The sequence below is a fragment of the Meleagris gallopavo genome, chromosome 1, assembly GCF_905368555.1.
Source record: "Meleagris gallopavo chromosome 1, MGAL_WU_HG_1.1, whole genome shotgun sequence".
Taxonomy (NCBI): domain Eukaryota; kingdom Metazoa; phylum Chordata; class Aves; order Galliformes; family Phasianidae; genus Meleagris; species Meleagris gallopavo.
This window is the reverse complement of record NC_139404.1, coordinates 133021543-133044422: the sequence shown is the minus strand read 5'-3', so window position 1 is coordinate 133044422 and position 22880 is coordinate 133021543. Positions and strand designations below refer to the sequence as shown.

At 41.6% G+C, this 22880-nt stretch overlaps 1 protein-coding gene across 4 annotated transcripts in view; it reads left to right on the top strand.

Annotated features, from left to right (window-relative positions):
• The window catches only part of FHL2 (four and a half LIM domains 2), a 39727-nt gene that overhangs the window by 8445 nt on the left and 8402 nt on the right, over positions 1 to 22880 (top strand). The window contains exons 1-2 of one of the 4 annotated variants that reach the window (XM_010728096.4): positions 5451 to 5649; positions 16998 to 17172. In XM_010728096.4, coding sequence (XP_010726398.1) covers positions 17017 to 17172 — 156 coding nt within the window. In that variant the 5' untranslated portion in view covers positions 5451 to 5649; positions 16998 to 17016. Of the gene's footprint in view, positions 1 to 5450; positions 5650 to 16992; positions 17173 to 22880 lie in introns of those variants that run through there. The other 3 variants (XM_003203175.5, XM_010728089.4, XM_003203174.5) reach the window with 3 other exon arrangements.

Here is a 22880-nt window from a genome sequence, read left to right as displayed (position 1 = left end):
GTATGAGTTTGGTGAGTCCTGGTCTAGTATTAAATGGGGATGTTGGTGGCCCTGCCTATGGCAGGGGGGTTGAAGATTTGGAGATTCATGATCCTTGAGGTCCCTTCCAACCCAGACCATTCTGTGATTCTGTGATTCAAGGTGCCTGCCAACTGTTCCATTTTATGAATCTCAGTTTGCTCAGAAGTTCCCTGGGACACGGCATGCCTGATAGCAGGAAGTGGCAGCCACAAACATTGTTATTGGCTCTCTCTAAAGGGTCATAAAAGACGCAGGCTGAAAAGACATTCAGGGGAGCAGGAGGAAAATATTCTCTCAGAACTGATGTTTTGGAGGAGAAACTGTGGGTAGTGGAGCAGTGAGCGGGGGAGGATTCTGGAAAGGGGTTTTGCCTAAAAACGCTAGAGCTCAGTGGGAGCACTGAGGGAAGCGCCTAGGTATGTGAGCTATTTTGTATAGAATTGCATGTCTCTTGTGCTATCAAAAATACAGAGTGATTAGGCTTTTGGAACAATCACAGTGTGCTTGTTTCATATGTCTGAAACTGGGAACTGTAAATCATGGTTATATCAAAATGAATAAAGCCTTAATTAAGGGGTTGCATTTGCCAATTCAGAAGACCAGCGATTACTGTGAGCTCTGTAGTAAATTGACAGCTCAGGTTCCATCTGCAAGGGTAGGAAACCCAAAAGCCTCTTCCATCTGTCATAAGTGGGACCACGCATGGAAATCAAGCTGAATCCAGAGGAAAGAAAAAAAGCAAAAGTTCCTCCACATAGGGCTCTGCACTGTTATCTGGGTGTCCTCTACGATGTACAGAGAAAATACTTTTGAGCAACAAAGCAGAGAAGAAATGCTTTTTCATCCTTGTTTTTAAGATTATTTTAATAAAGCTCTGTGCCTAGGAACATCATGAAAATTAGCACTTCTAAAGACCATTCAACTCTTGCCAGAAGCTCTAGTCTCTTGATCCTGTGGCACTGCCAAAGGTGTGAAACCGGGATCTCTGTCCCTGGTGGTCATAGATAAACTAACTACAGAGCTGAGGGGCTTAGGGAATGCTTAGATACCAAGGAGGTGTGAGGATGGCAGAAAACAAAATGTTTCATTCTGATTTCCTTAGAAGCAGAGTCACCATCTGTTCACTAAAAGGCGGAAAAATGAAGAAACACTGATAGAGGAAGCAGGGAAGGGAAGAACTGCACTCCACAACAAGAATTGCTGCCTTCCACTCTCTTTGATATATTTAATACCACTCTTCTGGTTTCTTCTTCACTTGATGGCTCTCCAGGATGGCTGGTTTGCACAACACAGACATCTGTCTTGGGGAGTTGTTCAGTGGGCTTCCATTAGCCTGAAGTGATTGTTATGGGCTTTTAAACCATGAGGATACAGGATGTCTCTTCTGACAAGGCTGCTTGTCCAGTGAAGGCCATGACAGACGTAGAACATGATACAATATGGATAGCTACACGTTTTCCTTCTGGAGATAACGGCTCCTATACAAAAACAGGATCTTCAGTGCTAGTGAGCCATGGCATCTTACTCTAAATTCACTAAAGAAAATTGTTAAAACTGAAATTGTTAAAACTGTTGGTGGAAAATATGTTAAGAAAGAAAACACTGGAAATACTTATTTTCTATATTAGTTTGGAATTTCTAAAATACTAAGCTTTTCATACTGACTTAGGCTAAACATCCTTATGAAAGCTGGGCATCAACCTAAATTAGGCAGGCTTCCAGTGCATGTAAAGGTATTCTTCTTTGGTTGCCATGGATTTAATGGATTGTCCAGGGGGACCTGTACTTTGTTCAGAGTTTGCGAAACCCTGATACTTCTTATTTATTCTACATTCTGCTTGATTCTCTACTCACTCAGGTGAAGAAAAAAAAAAAAAGAAAAAAAAGATCAGAATATTGCAAAAAGACTTAAGACCAAGAGACTGAATGGGGAGATAAAATATAGACTAAAACCAAACCATTTAGTATTTGCATATTCTTCCTACGCTTGAGGAAAATTGCACATCAAGAATATTGTATCAGAATAAAATCTCTGAGAAAGATTTAATATTGCCTTGTTGTTATTTCAAGTTTAATGAACTAAAATGCAACGTCTGCATAAGCCTACACTATTTCCTAAGCAGTACTGCTAGAAACAGCAGTTCTCCTAAACACACCTTCTCATGTCCAACGGAAGCTTGTATTACAGGGGTTCCAGCATCAGAAAGGGATTTGTTGAATTTTGATAAAGTAACATAACTATTTCCAGGATAAAATCATGATGAAAGGAATCAGTCAGTAACTGAGGTATTTTCAAACTTTAAGGCACTGTTTTCTGCCTTCCCTGCTCCCTCAGAGACGTTAAGTTTCTCTGTGACTCAAGCTGGGGGAAATAGAAATATTCCATATTCAGCCATCTTTTTCCACTATTTTTGTTTGTTTAATCTTTTCAGCCAGAGAAAGGAGATAAGTATTGAAATGGTAGCTACTGAGGCATCAGCCTAGTAGTTAAAGCGAGATTTCTGGAGGATTGGTGAAACCACTGACAAGTCTCACTGTATGTATGATATTTTTCCTACATCATTTCCTTCTCTGTATCAGATTTAAACCTAGTAAGGCACTGAAGAACAAAAAATAAATGCAACGTAGGTGAGAAATTCATAAGCCATAGGCTATGTTTCTGAATCACAGAATGGCACAGAAATGTACTTGTATTTCAGCCCTAAAGAAGAGTTGTGTTTGGTGGAATGCACTCACCACATCATGGGATGAGGAAAGGAGCTGCCTGGTAACTCTACCTCTTTTAGGCTCCATGCAGGCTTGATGCTGAGCCTCAGGACCAATAGTGAGTCCACAGCCCCACAGGGGGGTTGTAAATCTGGGTTATAAATCAGCAGAGGTTCTTCTGCCTTCAGGTACTAAGATTTTTGGATAAATCAGACAAAAATAATCTTATCTTACCAAAGTCAACTCATGACCTGCAACAGTTATGCTAAACAATTTCAGCTAGAGCCAGCATGTATTTTTAACTTGTAATTGGGGAAAACACTGTAGTGTGTTCCAGCAGCTCACATCAAAAAATCTTTGGCAGAGCTGCTGCCTTGGCTGTCAGTGGACAGATAGGGGAGTGAATATGATGGAAATAGAAAAAAATCAAATAACATATTCAAAATATTTAATTTCTTCTGGAAAGGCCTGGAAATGAATGACACAAATATTCCAAATCCAATCACTTTCAAGGCTTGTTTTTATTCTTTACGCACTTCATCCACTTCTAAATCGGAGCTGAGTTAAGAGCTGTAGCTCAGATTGAAAGTAACACATTGTTGTCATTGTGAAATAATTTAATGCAAAAGAAAGAAAGGTTATTATTGTTGTTATTCTACATTAACTGATCCTTTGTACATTTTGCAACAATTCATACAAGAGTGTGGATCTCCTGAGCCATATATTTACAGGTAAGGAAACTAAGGACCAGAAAGATGCAATATCTTCACAGAATCACAGAATCACAGAATGGCCAGGGTTGGAAGGGACCACAAGAATCATGAATCTCCAAACCCCCTGCCACAGGCAGGGCCACCAACCTCCCCATTTAATACTAGACCAGGCTGCCCAGGGCCCCGTCCAATCTTGTCTGAGGAAATCAGATAAGCCAATGATAGGTGTAGACACCCAGCCAGCAGTCCTCCAAAGACAGATGTGCAGCTATGGAAGCATAAGGGCTCACTGAAAATTGCTCAGTGTCTGGTTTAACTCATCTGCCAGTGTCAGTGCCAATGTAAGGGAGTAGCCAGCAACACATGGCTGGGGAGTGCAGAGCTTTGAATTAAAGGAGCTTTAATTACCATGGAACCAAACTCCACAGTCCCATACATCCGTGGTTGGTCCTGTAGGGTAAAATTCCCATGCTTTGAAAATGCGATTATAAAGGCCACAGCATCAGACAGACCCATGGTCATTGTTGGATGCCAGAATAACTGATATCTGCAGGGAAGAACTAGAAATGGCCCTTTCTTGTAATTTTGTTCTGTCTGTGCTTTTGGTAGATTTTGAGTAGAGCTGAGGCTGACTAATGTTTAATTCCCATTCAAAATTTAACACCATTCAGGTATGCAAGAGAACAGTGAGTGCAAGTTAGGGTTCTAGTACATGATTTTTGTTGCTTGTGTGTGTGTGTCTGTTGTTTGTTTGTTTCAGGAGAAACCCATAGCAAACTCATCTCATGCAGCACTTCTGTGCTATGTGTGTGACGGATCACTGAACAGGCTGCCCAGAGGCTGTGGGGTCTCCTCTTGGAGATCTCTAGCAGCCACGTGGCCGTGGCCCTGGGCACCCTGCTCTGGGTGCCCTGCTGGAGAGGGGGTGGGTCTGAGAGACCCTGAGGACTCTTCCTCTACCATCCTGTGGTCCTGTGGTGGTCTGTGATCTGTGTACCTGCACCACCACCCAAGCACGAGCCAGGACAAACACAAAGGATGCTAGACTATCTTGCAAAACAACAGCAGACTAATGGGCTTTACTTTTTTATCCTACTACTTTCCTGATGGTCCATTTGAAGCACCTCCTCCCATCAGGTGCCAGTCAGGTCTTGAATTGCCTTCCCGTTCTACCTCTCCACTGGCAGAGAGCAGGCATTCCCATTGCTTCTGATCCAAATTCTTCCCAGGACTCTCACTGTTTTGATTAAAGGAATGTGTTTCTGTTAGAACGGCTAATAAATGAAATTGGATTCTGCAGCAGAAAAATTCATTCCTGGTTATAGGAGGATTAATGGCTCTCCCTCTTCTTAGAGTGTGCCCACTGGCAGGGCTCTCTGCTGGGTCCCAAGCATGTGCTGAGGCAATCTGCTCCCTTGGCTCACTCCTGCACAAGGGGCTTTTTACCTTCATTGATTTCCCATGCTTTTCTTCCCCCCACCTCATTACGGGAAGACTCAGAAAGAAAGAAAAAAGGGCAGGGGGAAACGAGGGGCTCTGAATGCTCACAAAGACAAGTCTGCAGACTTGCTCCTCATAAAAATATGCACCGCTCCACCAAGGGAGAGACAGCTCTTTTCACTCTTCTCTGGGCAAGGCACTGTCACAGAGGCAAAGCAGCCAAGTGACCGACCTTAACCAGATGCTGTTATTCTCTGAGCCAGGTGAAGAGACATACAAATGTTTGGCTTTGCAAACCCTTTCCTTCTGTAAAGCAAGACCCCTCAGTTTTAGCCGAGCTGTGTTATAAATAAGCATCGGGGGTTTAAAGAAACAAAGGCTGGAGAAGGCGAGGGGGGGGCTTATTTTAGGAAGGGGGCCAGTAAAGCTAAGATGTTTAGGAGGAGGAAGTATTGACACCCTTGGAAGAGAGCAAGTGCCGGGTGCCAGCTGCAGAGAGCCTACAAGAATGAATGTCTCCGATGCTTTTGTCTCCTTATATGGTAAAATGATACCGAGGGGTTTCACTGGGCTGGGGAAGGCAGCAGGCTGTTTCCACACCACGCTGCCTGCAGAGCTGAAATGAGAAGAGCTGCTCTCAGCAGGCAGGAGAGAGCCTCGGCTCGCTGCACCTCAGCAAGCAGGCCAGTGTGTTCGTGGCACAGCTGTTAATGGATGTGACCCTCTGCCCCAGGTCCAGGAGGTGACACTAGCTGCCCGCCACTGCTCTGTAAGTAAATATCTCTTTTTCCCTCCTCCCTCCCCCCAGACTGTGCCTTAGGATGTGCCACTTTAAACAAAGGGTGCAGGGAGATGGAGAGGGATGTGTGGTACCCAGCGGATTGTTGGGTAAGGATGCAAGGAGAGAGACTTCAGGTCCCTTTCCTCCTCAGCACACAGCCAGGGCTGTAAAGAGGAGGAAAAGATAAATTCCTCATCAGAGCAATTACTGCTGCCTATCTGTCCATACGGTGACATATAGCGAGCTGATGAGGCACCGGGTCATTTCACGTGTAACTCTTTTTAATGAGTGTATTGTGCTGTGTGTGTAATCCACAGGGGAGGTCAGAACAAGCAGAAGCCAGGCTCAGGATTTCTTACACCTCTGTGCACACCTCCCGCTTCCCAGCACAACAAAGGATTGTTTTTGCATTGTAGCAAGAGTAGATGCATATGAAACAAAGATAGCCTCTCCTGTTCTCGGGCAAATGCTGCAGGCAGATTGTGTACAGGGAAAACAGGAGCCATCAGCATTATATATATTTTATGTACACGGTGAGAATAAATTAGATTGCAAATCCCAATTAATAGCTCTGAAACCCTTCCTTTCACGCTTCTCTCTTTGTGCATGTGTGTGCAGCTCCGATAACTTGGATGCTTACTATATGCCATCTCACATGGTTATCTCTGTGTACATAATAAAGGAAATACTTTCATTGTCTGCATTAATGGCTGTTCTAAACTTCTGACTTCCCTAAAGGGATATGCCTTTTGTGTAGTCCACTTGATACCTGCGTATTGTAACTTTGCTGTGTACAGTACAAGAAAGCAAACCTTGTAAAATCTACACACCAGCTGCTGTTGTTACTCCCCTGACACCCATCTAGAAGTATATTAACTATGACTGCTGATTGATCATTAGGTCCAAGGTCAATCGCTGTAATGCGTATTGTTGGCTATACATATTTGTCCAGTGTCTTAAATAAGAACTGTGCCAACACAAGGGTGTGTGTTATTAGGCACTTTACACACATTCCAGTGTGAAGGAATTCTCTAGCTAAGGTTGCAGTTTCTGTTACGAACCCTGTTTTCATCTGTTTGTGCATTTACAGATCTCCCTACTTTCTGCCTAAAGTCTTCTGTGTTTCCTGTCAGCCTGACGTTTTCAGGTAAACTGAAAACAGTTATTACAGGCATTTGGATCTGAAAGGCTGAAAAACAGTTTTTAAAAAATATTCTTGTAAAATTTTGACTGTTTTCTGCATCATCATTTAACTGTGAATGAATGGACCCTAAAGGCTGCTCTAACAAAGCCCATGCATATTATAGGTCACATTTTCGGACTTATTTCTTTAAAATTTAAAAAAAGAATATGAGGTGCTGTATCTATTGAAAACTTAGTTCCAAACACTACCATATTGGCACTGCCATGTCCAAAGTCTGGCCAGAGCACTAATAAATCTGTATTTTATATTAGCCATAGAAGAGATAGTGATCTTTTGTGCTATCCTTTGGCTTCCAAACTAAAGCATGGATAAGGTGAGTGAGACTGCTAGAAGGTCACAAAACTGCTGAGAAACCATGTTTGTGAAAGTTGCCTGGAGGTCCCAGGTGACATTTTCACTTGACTTGCAAGTCTGAGGCTTGGAGATGCACCAGCACTTGAAGTATTTTGAGAAAACTTAGGAGAACCCAAGACAGCAGAAGACTTGGGTTAGAATTTATGTACATTTGGCTCTCACCATTCTACCATGCAGGCCATGAAATGGCAATCTAGTCTTTAGTCTGTATCTGACCTAAATACTCAGATAAAGTCCAGTTTCCTACAAAAAGGAAGATAATATATGTAACGGAGGCCCCATGGGGCCCCATAAGCCCCTCCCTATAAAGAATGCAGGAGCCTAGACATATGTGTGGTCTTGTGTGGAACCAGGAGTTGGGCTCAGTGGTCTTTATGGGTCCCTTCCAACTCTGGATATTCTATGATTCCATGATACTATGATAGTTTCTTAAATCTGTCCCTTTCCCTAAAATCACATCTCTCCTGTCCATATAGGCATCAGCACTTTCAGTGGGCCCACTTGGCGCCAGAAAAAAAATTAGACAACTCCTTCAGTCACACACAATACAGTTCTGTGGGATCCCATCATGCTTTAAATATTAGGAGACAAAAAAAAAGTCAGAGGCAAAGTACAGAGCCTGCAATTGTAAGAGCTGGTGACACACTGCACTGCAAATTCAAAGTTTCACTCCAAAAGAAAGCAGTGCGAATGGGCTGTAAAGACCTATTCTCATATAAGTGACTCTGGCTCAGCTCTCCAGGGTACTGAGTTCCAAGCCAGAGAGCCAAGCAATGTCTTATCTGTTGTCATTCTCACCTCCTTGCCTTGCAGGGCACTGAACATTGAGAGCTTAAGGGAGAAGTGGATAAATGTTAATGCTATCAGTCAGAGGAAATGGCTTCTTTGAAATCAAGCTGAAAACTGAATGAATGCCCACTGCTGCTGACCAATACACTGCAGGTCTGAGTCTCATTAGTATTTTTCTGATGGACAAATGGGTCCCGAGCATCTTCAAAGAAACTCTGGATGGTGTGGTGTTGTAGACAATCACCTTCTCTCATTTGGGTACTGCTTCAGAGGTTGGGGATCTCATAAATTGCATTTTTAGATTGATTAATTTTAATCATGCAATTTTAATGCATCATTTATATATGCACACGTTTGTGACGCAGATTCTCCCCAAGAGAGGGTGTGAAATGACAGGTTTCATGGAAATAAATCTTGGATAAATTGACAGCCAATGAAGCATTAACGTTTAAACAATACTAAATAGCTATATAGAGAATCATAGAATCATAGGATGGTTTGTATTGGAAGGGACCTCAAAGATCATCTAGTTCCAACTCTCTGTCTGTCATAGACAGGGACACCTTCCACCAGGTCAGGCTGCCCAAAGCCCCAATCAATCTGGCCTTTAACAGTTCCAGGGAGTGGGCTTATATGTAATTGATTAGTGAATACTAGAGGCTTCTTTTAAGGCTGAATGTCATATTGCTTACGTCAGGTGAAAAAGTTGCAGTCTTCATTTTTTATCTTTTTACATACCCTTCTACATTATATTGTCCAATATTAACCAGGATGCGAAATGTTTACTGTATACACAGTAATACACTGTTAAGAGGAATGTAAATAAGTGTAACATTGATATAAGAATATTCATCTCTTCCTTTCACAGCAAATTTTCAACTTTGAAGCTGTAAATATATCAACAACAGAACAGCAATCCTTAGGGTTGCCTGTTTGGAGGCAGGAAGTAGGTATAGACTCTTGGCAAACACAGACACAGTGTTCAAAACCCACCACTCTTCTTCATCTTGCATAAGAAATACAATGAGTGGCATAATATATATATACCTGTAACCGTTTGCCTAGCTCTATTTTGTCACTGCTTTGAAGCATTCTTGGGATGAATCCTTCATCTGCTTTGTAGGATTCTTGTCCAAGTACCTCTGAAGACCAAAAGTTCGGAGAGTAGGATCCTACTGCTGCTGAATTCCTCCTCTGTGCTATGCAGTATCTCTAAATGGTCTGCCCAACATCTTCCTTCTCCAGTTAGAAAGGATTTTGCCCACAAAAGGATCACCTGCCTCATTGTCTCCAGGCTCCCTTTGTCCTTCTGTGCTTGCTTCTAAGTCTCTTGTGCACCACAGACACTTCGACTCAACATTAACAGCTTGTCTCTGCTCACTGTGTTCAGCCGAACTCCAGTCACAAGTTGGACACAACTGATTTTGCCCAGCTGTAATCCACCTCTTTTTCTAAGACCCAGCTGAATGGGTATCGCTAAGACTTACACAGTTTTTTTTGCCACCATTTTGAAGCCAAAGCACAGAAGTTTAAGAGAGAAGTATGGATGCTTCAGCGCCAAGGCATTCACTGCTACAGTAGTTTTGCACAGCAGCTGAAAGACATGCATTAACAGATCCTCCCAGTCACCACATGTGCCAGTTATCTTAGACAGAAAGGGCTTTGTGGTCTTGCCTCTGTAGACAGAGCCAGAGAGAAAGCCAGAACTGTTTTGCTAATGGCCAGAACAAATAACAAAGCATTCTTCCTCCATAGGATCCTTCCAGTGTTGTTTCTGTCCTTTGTAGAAAGAAGCAAACATTGAATATTTGGGACAATGTTCTATTTTTGTGTCCTAGATTGTATGGGATTTCAAAAGTGTAGAAGAACTCAGTAATTTCATTGCATGGCAGCACAGTATGCTTTTTGGAAGTTTTCATCTTAGGGACAGATTTTCCTGGTAGTGTTCTTGTCAGTAAGCAATCCTCTTCTGGAAAAACATGCCTCTGTTGAAGTCTAGCACCTGCAGTCATTTAATTAAGCATTATTACCATAGCGTAAAGCTAGTAGGTTTTATTAATCTTATTTAGATAACAGTAGGTTTATTAGATAACAGTAGGATTTATTGATCTTATTTAGATAACACTAGGTTTATTAGATAACAGTGGGTTTTATTAATCTTATGCTGTCACTTTCTGTTATCTGCTTATATACTTTTACTAGAAATACGAATTTCTATGCTTAACTAATGCCAGGGATATGGTCTCTCTCTTTTGAGTAAGCCTTTGTTTATCCCTCAAGAAAAAGAAAGCAGAGAACAGTTTAAAAAGACTTTGAAATAGAACATAAAGGCAAGTCTTTCCTCTTGAGCTGCACTCCTCCTTGCTGTGGTGGATTTTAGAATCATCCTGTGTCACTTAAATAGACTTCTTTTGTAAATGATACATATTAAGGAATGTTTTAAATCCATACATCCTCAACTCACTTCAATGTCAACATCAGCTAATCACTGTAAATTGTGTGCAGTACACGTTCAGAGTATCAGTGCTCATTTCTTCAGTGCCATCTGTAGTTACCAATGCTGATGCTCACTCTACAACTGCAAGAATGGCTCTAGGCTGGAGCAGATCCTTACCGAATGCCAAACAAAACAAACCACACAGAAACCCCAGCTAGAATCTTCCTTCTCCACCACTGTCAACAGGATTACTTTAGGCAGCCACACTGGGAACCTTCCCACTCAAGGAACATTTTCTGTTGTTTAGTATTGTTATTTTAAGGAAAACAATCTTAAATAGCAGACTTTCCAATTTATGATAGGCTGACTGCGATCCAGACAGGAATGCTTTGGTTATCTACACATGTTAATGTGGTCAGTCTGCTCAGAAAATTGCTCTGAAGTATTTATAAAGAGACACTGGAATGTTATACCCTAGGTAAAATAAGTGTCCCATGTACAAGGAAGTTGAGTCAAAGGAGGAATAACCTCACCGTGGCTCTGAAGAACGCTTTAAGGTAACTTTAAAAGTTCTGTTATAAATAGAAAGATCTTAAAATACATTTTGAAATTTAGCATGGATATAGAATGGCTTGGGTGGGTTATTTAAGATATGTGTGTGTTTTCTCTTTATTTTGTTATTATGTTCAACTATCAAGTTAAGTTTTCTCTGCTTTTGCAAGGAGCTTCTAGGAGACCTACAAATACCTAATCTGAGCTTAAAATTTCGGAAGCAGTGAGGAATACCTCTGTAATTAGATACCTCTGACATCTTAACCTTGATTTGGACATTGGTAAAACAGTCTAGACACTGTTAACAGGGCTGATCGGTGACAGCAATGGTATTATATTATGAGGCTTTGATTTCTTAAAGACAGGAAGCCTAACTCCACTGATGGGCTTACAAGGATTTCTCTGCCACAGCAACAGCAAGAGAAAGCTGTTTCCACTTTCTACTCAGCTTAAAAATAACAAGTGAAAGAAAGACCGCAGCCAGATCTATCTGGGCATCCCTGCCTCATTTATAAGCTTAGCATAAGCTATCCCAGATCATGGGATACAAGGGTACCCAGCAACTCATTCCCTACAGTAATCATGCCTTCCCTTTTCAGGGACCTGAACAAAGAATCATAGAATCAAAGAATCAATAAAGCTGGAAAAAGCACTAAGATCATCTAGTCCAACCACCAAACCATCACCACCATGCCCACTAACTGTGTCCCTAAATACCATATCTATCCTTTTCTTGAACACCTCCAGGGACGGTGACTCCACCGCCTTCCCAGGCAGCCTGTGTCACTGCCTCACCACTCTTTCAAAGAAGAAATATTTCTTCATATCCAACCTGAACATCCCCTGGTGCAGCTTGAGGTCATTCCCTCTCGTCCTATCAATGTTATCTGGGAGAAGAAACCAACCCTCATCTCACCACCGCCTCCTTTCAGGTCACTGTAGAGAATCTTCTCTGTGTATCCCCTTCTCCAGTCTAAATGACCCCAGTTCTCCTAGATGATGGTATGAGCCGCTGTCATAGTAATAAGCTTCAATGTCCCAATAATTTTGCAAAATTATACTGTTTTTCTTCTCTTTGATCATGAAATGGATGTCCCTGAGTGGTACTCCAGCAGCCCGTGGCAGAAACAGAGTCTATGGCTGGAGAAGAGCACGTCTGGGCTTTTTGTATCAATTATGTCTCAATATTTGGCTTAGCTTTCAGAATCGTAGGAGACAAAGTGTCCCTTGGTGGCCCACTGAGAGATGGTTAGCTCTTCTGCATGTGCTGGCTTGGCTCTCCATGGCCAGAAGCCTGATGCCAGAGGGTCAGGGATGCATGCAGCACAAGGAGGCAGTCCCTGCCCTGCAGCCAGCTACAGGTTCCCTTTGTTGAAGTTCAGGTGGATTCCCCTTGTTAAGTCATAATTTCTTTTCTTCCTGAAGTAAATTAAAAAGAAAAAAATAACTCCCCCTCTCCCTCGGCACAGCATTATGACCCAGTTTTGAAAAATGATTAGCTCTTAGAAGAGTGGCTTGCAGCTGCTGCATCAAGATGGTAGGTAATGAACATAGCAATAGCTGCTAAGTAGAGAAAAATAACCACCTCTTGCCAGAAATCCAGCACAGTTTGAACTGCTAGTTCATAGTTACAAAGGATAACATAAATCTTTGCATTTTAGCTTTTGGAACATTAACATAAATTGTTTCCAAATGCTCTGAACCTGCATTATGTCACTGGACTTGCCAGACACAGATCTTCCTTTTGCAGGGGAAGGAAAATAAACAGATCAAAAATATTCCAGATCTCTGGGGGGAAAAAAAAATAAGTCAGGTGGGAGAAATGTGTGTACATGTTGGAAGAAGATGGGCGTCTCCAAAGGCCTTTTATTTCCTGCACAGGTTGCTAAAGAACTTCCAGCTCTGAAGGCACAAGAAAAACCATAGCTCTATTGACCTGGTTGAAGTCAATAGCAAATCCTCCTTTGGCATCTACAGGGGTTTAATTCGGTATCTCCAAATACCATTACAACAAGAGATCACAGCTTCACTTGAACAGCTACACTGTTTTAGACAATTCATACAAGAATATCTCTTACTAGGCTTGCAAGCACAGATGGAAAAAGAAGACAAAGTCTGGGAGAGCCAGTCCCTTCCCCCAGCATCCCAACAGCAAATCATGTCAGGGAATGGGAGAACACCACATGGGCATGATGGTGATGGGCTGATGGTTGGACTAGATGATATTAGTCGTCTTTTTCAACCTTAATGATTATGTGATTCCTTAATAAGCCTTTAACAACAACAACTATGAAAATGAGCCTGTAGGAGCAGAAAGGGGAAGAATATAGAAACAGAGCTTTGAAGTCAGTCTACTGCTTAATTTCTGGTAATTTTCATGCCAATTTGTACTGCCTGGGAGACACAATCTGGATAGTGCTAACATTTGGCATAAGTTGGAATTTTCTTCTGGGCATGCAGTAGAAAGCTGTTTTCCTTTTGGAGATGTACTTGTTACATCTAATGTTGTAGGAGGGAAACTGTATGACAGAAAAATCATTTTCTCCCTTATGATAATGTTGAGAGCGATCTGGAATATTGTAAGTATAAAATAGCAACTGCAGTAAAATCTAAAGACCTCACTGTACCACTGAGAGGCATAATAAAGATAAGCCTTTGTCCCACAGAGCTGTACAGTCAACAAGCACCAGCACAAGAGAAAGGCATTAATCAATGGCAAGGAGGCTGAGCAGCAGTTTGTGCCCATCTACAATTGTGAAAGCATTTGTTTGTTCTTACAGCCTAAAGCAGTGCCTAAAAGCCTGCACTAAGCTCAGCGTGACTTTTTATATATGACGGGAATCTTGTGACAGGCAGCGTAAATGACCACGTGCACTAATAGGCATAAGCATGCTTGGTGTGATTTTACATTTGTTTGTAAGACAGCAGTGATTTGTGTGAGTTTCCTGCTAATGTTTAGTAGATATGCCTTCTGATTACTTTACATTTAATTACTTCTCTCCAGAGAAGGAAATAACTGCCAAATATCCTCAAAATATTGCATAGTAGATCTTGAGATGCAGCCCAAGACTCCAATCTAAACAGCAGAGAGCTTGGGATGTTTCATTCTGAATTGCAGCTTTCTGAGGAAACCACACAAACCTGAACACCTAATTTGAAGGGATACTGGGTCTGAAATCAGTGCTAAATCCAATGAAGGAGTCACGTAACCAAAACCAAAATGCAGATCTTGGAAATTTTCCTCTTTTCTCTTAATTTTCCAGGCCTCTGGAACAGTGCTTCTACCTCCATCTGGAGTCTTCTCAGAGTGGAGCTCACCTCAAATCTGTGGGGGACGCAGAAATTAAGTCTGCATCTCCCTGCTCCAGGAGTGACAACCTTGGAGCACCTTTAACAAAATCGTAGTCCTTTCAGGATAGGGAAGATAGTACCCAGGTATTTTTCAACATAATGGCAGTGACTGTTATATTAAGTGAGTAATAATGTTTCCCTCTGTTCCTGTGAAACCCAGAAAATAATACGACACTCAAAAAGAACCACTCTGTAACAAAGACATCAATGAGAACACCCAGTTTAGACAGAATAATAATGTCTTCTAGTCCCAATCCAATTCTATATTTTATATTTTGCAGTTTTGTATGAAGGATAGAAATGGTATAAACCTTCAGTGGAATCAGACTCTATATTTTTTTTTTTGTTTTGAAGAGAAACATTTTGCTCTTTGGTATCACACATCTAATTCAGGGCTAGAAGAAAATAACTCTGAAGTGAAAAATGCATGTCCATACACAGCCCCTGCTCAGATTTCAGCCTTACAGTAACGCAAATTAACTGTGGGACCAAATCTTATCATGTAATATATGCTAGGGTCTGTTAAAAAGCTACAGATTTCTGTCCTTGGACAAACTGTCACTCCTATCAGACTCAGACATACATACATACATTATTGTACACTGTTCTGACTCCATTCATTTTGCTGAAATTCTTTTCTTGAAGGAAGTTAGTTCATCTCTACCTCTTTCACAGGAAATACAAATACACATAAATCCACTGTAATCTATTAACTGTTGTGGTAATAATTGCACCTTTGCTTCAAGAGAAGATTAACTTGCTGGAAGCAGATAGAAAGGAAAGATAGCCCTACACCAGCTCTGTGTCTCATTCTCTCCCTTACACTGCCATTGCCAGCCATTGCTGCTGGCTTCAGACAAACTTTGGGTAGCATGCACTTCTCTCTCCAGCATAATTCTTAATACCTTCCATCTTTTTGTAATCAGTCTCTGTGATCCTCTCTGCTCTACTGAGAGTACCTGTATACTCTTACCTCTCTTTTGGAATAAGAAAGTTCATTAGTTCCCTCTTGTACAAAACAGTTGGACCACTGCTCCATTTGGGTGGGCCGTAGCACAGCTGACCAGCTGTCAAAACTTGTCTTCCAAGCACGAATTCCTTTTTCTTTATTATTTACTCAGAGCTCAAAAGACTTCTCAGCAGCTGAGCTATCATGAACCTGCTTTGCACGTGCAAAAGCTCTCCCCTTTTGGCCTGTGCAAATCATCACACAATTCAGCAGCTGACAGAGAATCAAAAAGAGAAAGTTTTGTAGCCACCAAAACAATCTTTGTTCATTCAGACCACTCTAAAACATTACTCAAACTCCAGTGAGAAAGGATACAAGATGACAAAAACTGAAATCTTGGAAGAGAACTGAGAATTTCCGAATGCCCTACAAGTGGCTCCTCCCGCCAAAAGAAAAGGACAAACTCCAGAATCAAGGAACCTGCGCCAAGAATACTAAGCAAGTAACAACTTTCTGTTTAAAACTGAGAGCTGAAGTTGGCAAAAGGACTGCAGCTGCTGCAAATGTCTCTTGTGTGTGAAAGACAGAGATAGCCGCTGATGCCACTAGTACCCAGAACATTTCAGTCTTTATAGATGAAATCTGGCTTAGAGGAGAGCAGGCCTGGTGAGCCGTGAGGGTCATGTAGTGCTTCCCCTTCTTCAGCAAACAGCTATGCCCTGCTTCATCTCTGACCTCTGAACAGACTTCAGGTGCAACACACACTGTGAGCCTCAGGCTAACAAAGAAGTCGATGACTGCAGTGAAACTCAGACCCAAAACAAATTGTGCCCTGGGAACAATGAACATTTATGCAACTAATCAAAGGCATTTGTGTCAGTGTTGCTTGTGTGCACATCCGAAAGATGCTGGAGACGTAACAAGACAAGCAGAGGAAATAACGTGTCCTTCATTCCTTTGCTTAATCTTTATTTGACATTTGCCTGAACCAGAATAGCTAACTCTCTCTTGTGTCCCAGTACGTGACAGCTGCTGGGTGAGTTGTCCAAACTCATTCAGCTACATCAGAGAGGAGTCAGACAGGCAATCATTGCCCCCTACTTCCTGCTGTGAACAGCACCCACTATGCCTTCTGTGGGCAGGAAGAGGGAGGCACTGGCTCGCTGCAGTGCAACTATTGCCAGCCACTAGCTTATTGAGAATGTAGAGGAGGAAGGAGCAGAAGTGCACAGCAGTGATGTTTGATAGTCTGTGCATGACTAAAGCCTACCAGCAACACAAACTTGCTTCTTGCCTTGCAGAAGCAGTGCTGGTCTTTCTGAAGATTAGCTGGCTCATTCTCTCAAGGTACTTGGTTCCTTCCATGCCCTACAGAGTCAGCATTTTGCACTGGGTTTGACGGTCAAACATACCGTAAGCATCCCATGTGAATTCTTCACACATAGGCTTTACCCATATTCCTCTCTCTCTGGTCTCTAACATTCGTTCTGGTCAAAGGTAAGTCAGTGAGTGGCTAAAATAAGTGGGCTACGGCCTTTTTGAGCAGGTTGAGATTTATAGCTTGTTTTCCTCTATTGTGTTGATTTATCTGACTGAAATTTGAATTTAATAAACTGGAATTGATAACAAACCCTTCTTGGGGTATCAGATCAACTGTGGCTCAGTCCAACGTGCCCATTTCTGTCTTTGTGGCAGGACAGCTGGACTCCAGGCATCAACATGACTGAGCGTTTTGACTGCCACTACTGCAAAGAGTCCCTGTTTGGTAAGAAGTACATCTTGAGGGAGGACAGCCCCTACTGCGTGAAATGTTATGAAAACCTCTATTCCAACACCTGTGAGGAATGCAAGAAACCTATTGGAGCTGACTGCAAGGTATGGCAGGCTGTGTCTCATTATCTTGGTAGGGTAGTCTAGATACATTGCCTGTAGATCTGAACAAAACCTATGCACTAGGGCACAAAGCCTCTGCACGAAATGGGCTGAGGCATCTACACCCCTGAGCATCTACAAGAAGGGGACAGAGTCATTAGCAGGGTCTGTGTCGATAAGACAAGGGCAAATGATTTCAAACTAAAAGAGGGGAGGTTTAGGTTGGATAAAAGGAAAAAGTGTTTTACAGTGAGGGTGATGAGGCACTGGCACAGGTTGCCCAAAGAGGTGGTGGATGCCTTGTCCCCAGAGACATTCAAAGTCAGGCTGAACAGGACTCTGAGCAACCTGATTGAGCTGTGGGTATCCCTGTTTGTTGCAGGGGACTTGGACTGGATGACCTTTAAAGGTTCCTTCCAATTCTAAGGATTCTGTGATTCTATGATCTTATTCACTGATGTGGTGAATAAATGATTCGGTCTTATCAACCTGCTATACACATTTTTAGAATCAACAGGTATGCCCAGGACATGTATTTGGAGGGCATGATGCACAGGCAATCCTTCACTATAGCTGAGAAGAATAGGTGCTTTGCAACAGCAACAGAAATAATCCAGAGCACAGAAAAAGTTTTCAGATGAAAACGTTTGATATTAAAAATATAGCTGATCCTTCAGTCTTCCCCAAAGTTACTGGGTTAAATTTAGAGAGCTTTTTCCAGAGGTAATAAGTGCTGACATTTTAATATCACTTAATATGGAAAACACTATATTTGCGTGGGAGCCTTTAAAGGTGCTTGAGACATGATGCTATCAGCTGGAAGAATCCATAAGTATGGATTACTGGTTACAAAGAATTGATGAGAGAGCACACTTTCTGGACACCTGTACCTGCTTTTCACCACTTCCCATTGCAAGCCCTGACTTAACAAGCATAACAGAAATGGAAAAGCACCCTTCTCTTCCTGTAAGACACAAGGTGATCTAGTCTTAAAAAGTCTCTCTATCTCCTTGGGAGAGCCCAGCTGTTGCTGAGGCCAACTGGGTTCTGGAAAGGTGACAGAAACCAGTATTGCCTACCTTTGGATCAGAGGGAGCTAAGCCTCTGTTAGTTCTTTACTAACCATAATTCATTGTCATCAAGAGACAAGATGCTCAAGAAAAGCTGCCATCTCATAGGCAAAAAAAAATGGCTAATGCTAAAAGTACTAATACATGAGTTATAACACAATTAGCCTTTAAAATGGAGAATAATGATAGTAGGGTCTAACTAAAGATGACGAAGAAAGAGCAGATGCCTTGCTTGCTTTAGCTATGTGCTGCTGCACCTCATGGCAACACCTACCTGTTCTAAATGAGGTGGCACCATCTGCAGTTCTTTCAAATTAACCAAAACAACTGGAGTTCACGTCAGTTTTACGCTGGGTGAATGAAAAAAGATGATATTTGAGGAATCCAATTTGAGGTGCTCGTTAGACTGGTATGAATAGATTTCATCCAGTATACACCCACTTGGCCCAAAATGGACCTGTTAAATTTATCCGAGAGTTTCACTGGCAGAGTGAGTTTGCGTGGCCATGGGATTCTTGATCTGTTTGTGGAGGTCTGACAGTTGATTTCCTACACTGTTGGCTCATACATCTAGAAACACCAATTAGTTCCTCATACTAGCACCATATCATTATTCCAAAGACTCTTAAATATAAAATCATATGCTTATTCAGAGAGGAAAAATTTGAAATCTTGTGTCTTCCATACTGATCTATCTTACCCTATTGGAAAATGGGTAGGAAAGCCTCTTTCGGAAGCCTTAAAAAGGTGAACATGTTTAACCATCATGACAGGGAACTGGCAATAATCTGTAAGAGCTATAAAACTGCCAGCTTTCCTACAGCTCATAAATATGCAGATTAGAGAAGAGATACAGCTGCCCTGACCTGGAAAAGCAAAATATTTCTGCCCCAATTCTAGAATATGCTTTTGTTTTAAGCTCTCTTTCTAATCCCCCGGGAAGTTATTTCCATGTGTTGATATTCAAGAATTTCCAAACTTGGACTGCCTTCAACAAATCTTGGACAAAGTATTCTGGAATTAATCAGCCTGAACTTTTCAACTCAGATTTATGGATTTAGGGACTGTGGGTGTTATCCAATATACTTCTCTTCTGTACTTTTAAGCGAGACCCACACTAAAACATAAAAAAAGAGAAGCACAAATTTTCTGCATACTTTTATATGTTAAATATATACATATGTGTGGAGAACATAACTGCAAGATAGTAAATAAAAAATTCTTAAAGAGCTGTAAAGTGAACCAGACACAAATGCACCCTTGTTTCTGTGACTGCTGTTTGTGCCTACAAAGTCTTTTATGCTATAGTTTTTCAACCTGACCAATTTTAAGAACATTTTTACCAATGAAGAAAAGTTCCAAACTTAGCAAGCTCCTGCAAGTCTCCTGAAAATAAAATATGTGGTGAGTAGTAAAAAGGGGATTCAATTAATGTTCCCACTGAGAGGCAAACTAGAGTCATTTTTCAATTACAGTAATAGACACTCGAGAACGCATTTGAGAGAGTCCTTGTAAGTGCCTCAGCCACAAGTTTCAGTCAAAGCCTGAGCACTGTGACTGAGCATAATTCAGCCATAAAGCAGTCACATTATCATGCTTCTGTTCCTTCTTTAACTGTATATACACATATGTACATAAACAGATAAAAACATACATACACTCATACATAAATACATGTATTTGTTTGTATTTATATATATTTTATGTATTACATTTGCAATACAGTGACAACATACCTTGCTTGGGAATAAAACCATGCTTACTGCATGTATAAAGTGGATTCAATATGTATTACTTATTCTGACAAAATCTTTGTACAGCTTTTTACAGAAAAGACACCTGATGTAGTAAAAATGTTATCGCCCACCCCACATCTACAGGACAACTTGAAAAGCTCCATTTAGCTCTCGACTCAGATTTTCCTTTGCTAATCCCATCTTGGCCACTGTTGTTTCTCTGCACCAAAGAGAGCTGAACTGAGAACTTAGTTGCAGTGGAGACAGAATCATAAAGGTTGGAAAAGACCACTGCAACCATCCAGTTCAACCATAGAAATATAGAGACACTGAGGCTGGAAAAACGATGCTCTTCATTTCACTCTGCAATGCATCTCCTTCTTGCACATGGCTTAGTTAGTCTACAGCTGTTTCTTAGAGCTTACAAAACACGAGACTAAAGATTAAGATTTGGAGCTTCCAATTCCCAGAGTGAACTCTCTTTCACAGAAGTAGGTGCAAAGCTAGAATTAGCTTTGATAGCATCTTAAATACTTACTTGTCTGGGTGAAAATTACCATACAAAACCAAGCAGAACAAAAGTGAGAAGCTTTCTCTCTTAGTGGACAAGAGCAACCCTCCCCTAGCTGAAGGGCTTAAACCAGAGTAAACCAGGTGGTGACAAGAGGACAGCTGCTTCTCCATCTCTGACCCTACTGTGTTCTCCTTGCTGTGTGTCATCTCACCTGAGTGACACTTCAGCCTGCTCTGGCACTGGTAACATTCAGACTTGGACTGGGCTCTGGGAGGACTGAGCCAATGCCACATTTTCACCTCATGTTTCCAGGACAAGGAGTCCATAAATTAGCTACCCTGAAGACAAGCTGCCTTTGAATACAAAGCAGGAGAGAATTTGCTTCACCATCTTTCAATCTTTTTTATGGTGATTTCTGAGTAATTGTGTATGTAACTGAGTAATAACATTTTTTATTTATTTTAAATGCTGTCTTTTACCAAAAAAAAAAAAAAAAAAAAAAGCCTGAATGACAGCGCGTGACGATAATTACACCTTTGGATTTAGGCCATTTTGTAAACTGTAAACAATTCAGCTGATGTTTATGAAATTTTCACAGACAGATTAAAAGCTTCATATGCTGAGTGGTAGGAGCAACTAGCAGACAGAAGAAAAACACAATGATATTTCTCTCACAGCTATTGCACATTATCCATATGCCAGCAGGCCCTGGTAGAAATGTGCTTCTTCTAAGGAGAGGTTGGCATTGCAGTGCTCATGTCTGCTCACTACACCCACTGCTTCACACTTCTTTCTGGAAATCATAGAATGGCCTGGGTTGAAAAGGACCACAATGATCATCTAGTTTCAAAACCCCCTGCCATGTGCAGGGTCGCCAACCACCAGACCAGGCTGCCCAGAGCCACATCCAGCCTGGCCTTGAATGCCTCCAGGGATGGGGCATCCACAGCCTCCTTGGGAAAAAATTTATCCATTACGTTCTCATCTGCTTAACTGTTTAAATGTGAATTTGGGCTGATTTTTGCCTTTTAAAAACAGTTTCTTTACAGGCGGTCTGGCACAGGAACCATCACAAATACAGAAAATACCGACAGTGATCAAGTGCTCAGTGCAGACCACAAGCTGGCTCTGGCCAGCGAGAGAGGTTGAAAATTCCCTCTACAAAATGTGAGAGTGAAATGAAAAGTGGGTTGTGCGATAAAGCTACTGTGGCAGCATTTAGATCAAAATGAATCACATGGTCAGTCTTACACGTAAACTAAGTAAAAAATAAAGCATCTAATAATATGGATTGCAAAAAGGAGAAAAGATGTCCTAATTTTCAACCCCTGTTCTGAGTCGTAGCACTTTCTTGGTGCACTGCTAAATACTGGACTAGCTGTTGTGATGAGGAATGGTGACAGAAAGACACTTTCATCTCTTCTCACATCACTACAGTGCTGACTAATGTTGCTTAATTGCATCTTCTCTAAACACATTTTTGATAGGGAAGTACCTGTCTAACACAATGAGGGTGCTCACAGCCAAAATCTGCACGCTGGTTGTCTACCCTATTTCCCATTCTCATCCTTCTGAAAATAGCATTATGTCAAGCAAAAAAGTTTGATGTGCTTTTCATTCATGAACACACACATGCTCTTACTCTTCTGATGCCTCTAATCTCCTTTTTCCTGTCCAGTCCTTGCTGAGAAGACTTGCACAGGGCAGACTTTGTCTTGTGCACAGGGGGGAATGACTGTTTATGAGGGTGGACAGTGATTGGACAAGGGGGAATAGTTTTAAACTCAGACAGGGGAGGTTTAGGTTAAATACTAGGAGGAGGTTTTTCACGTAGAGGGTGGTGACGCACTGGAACAGGTTGCCCAAGGAGGTTGTGGATGCCCCATCCCTGGAGGCATTCAAGGCCAGGCTGGATGTGGCTCTGGGCAGCCTGGTCTGGTGGTTGGCGACCTGCACATGGCAGAGGTTTGAAACTGGATGATCATTGTGGTCTTTTTTAACCCAGGCCATTCTATGCTTCTATGATAAACACAGTTCCACTTCTCAAATTTCAATCTATGGTAGTTCTGTAGTCTTTTATCTGTAACTATTAGTGCTTTATCTAACAAGAGCACGTGGCAATCCGTTTTCATAGATGCATAGATTGCTGGTAAAGACAACTATTTTCCAGGTTTCTTTTAGGCAACATAGGAGACCACAGAAAACTACAGCTCAAGGGTGTAGTACTGGGGACTCATTTCTCTCAAGCTGCATTAAGCAGACAAGAAGTCACGTTCATCAGTATTTTAAGGATATACTCCAGTCCTGAGTACACAGAAGCAATTCTCTTTTTCAGTTCTTCCTGGAAAACCAGGAGATAAAGAGGAATAATTAATTGTATATTACTTTTGT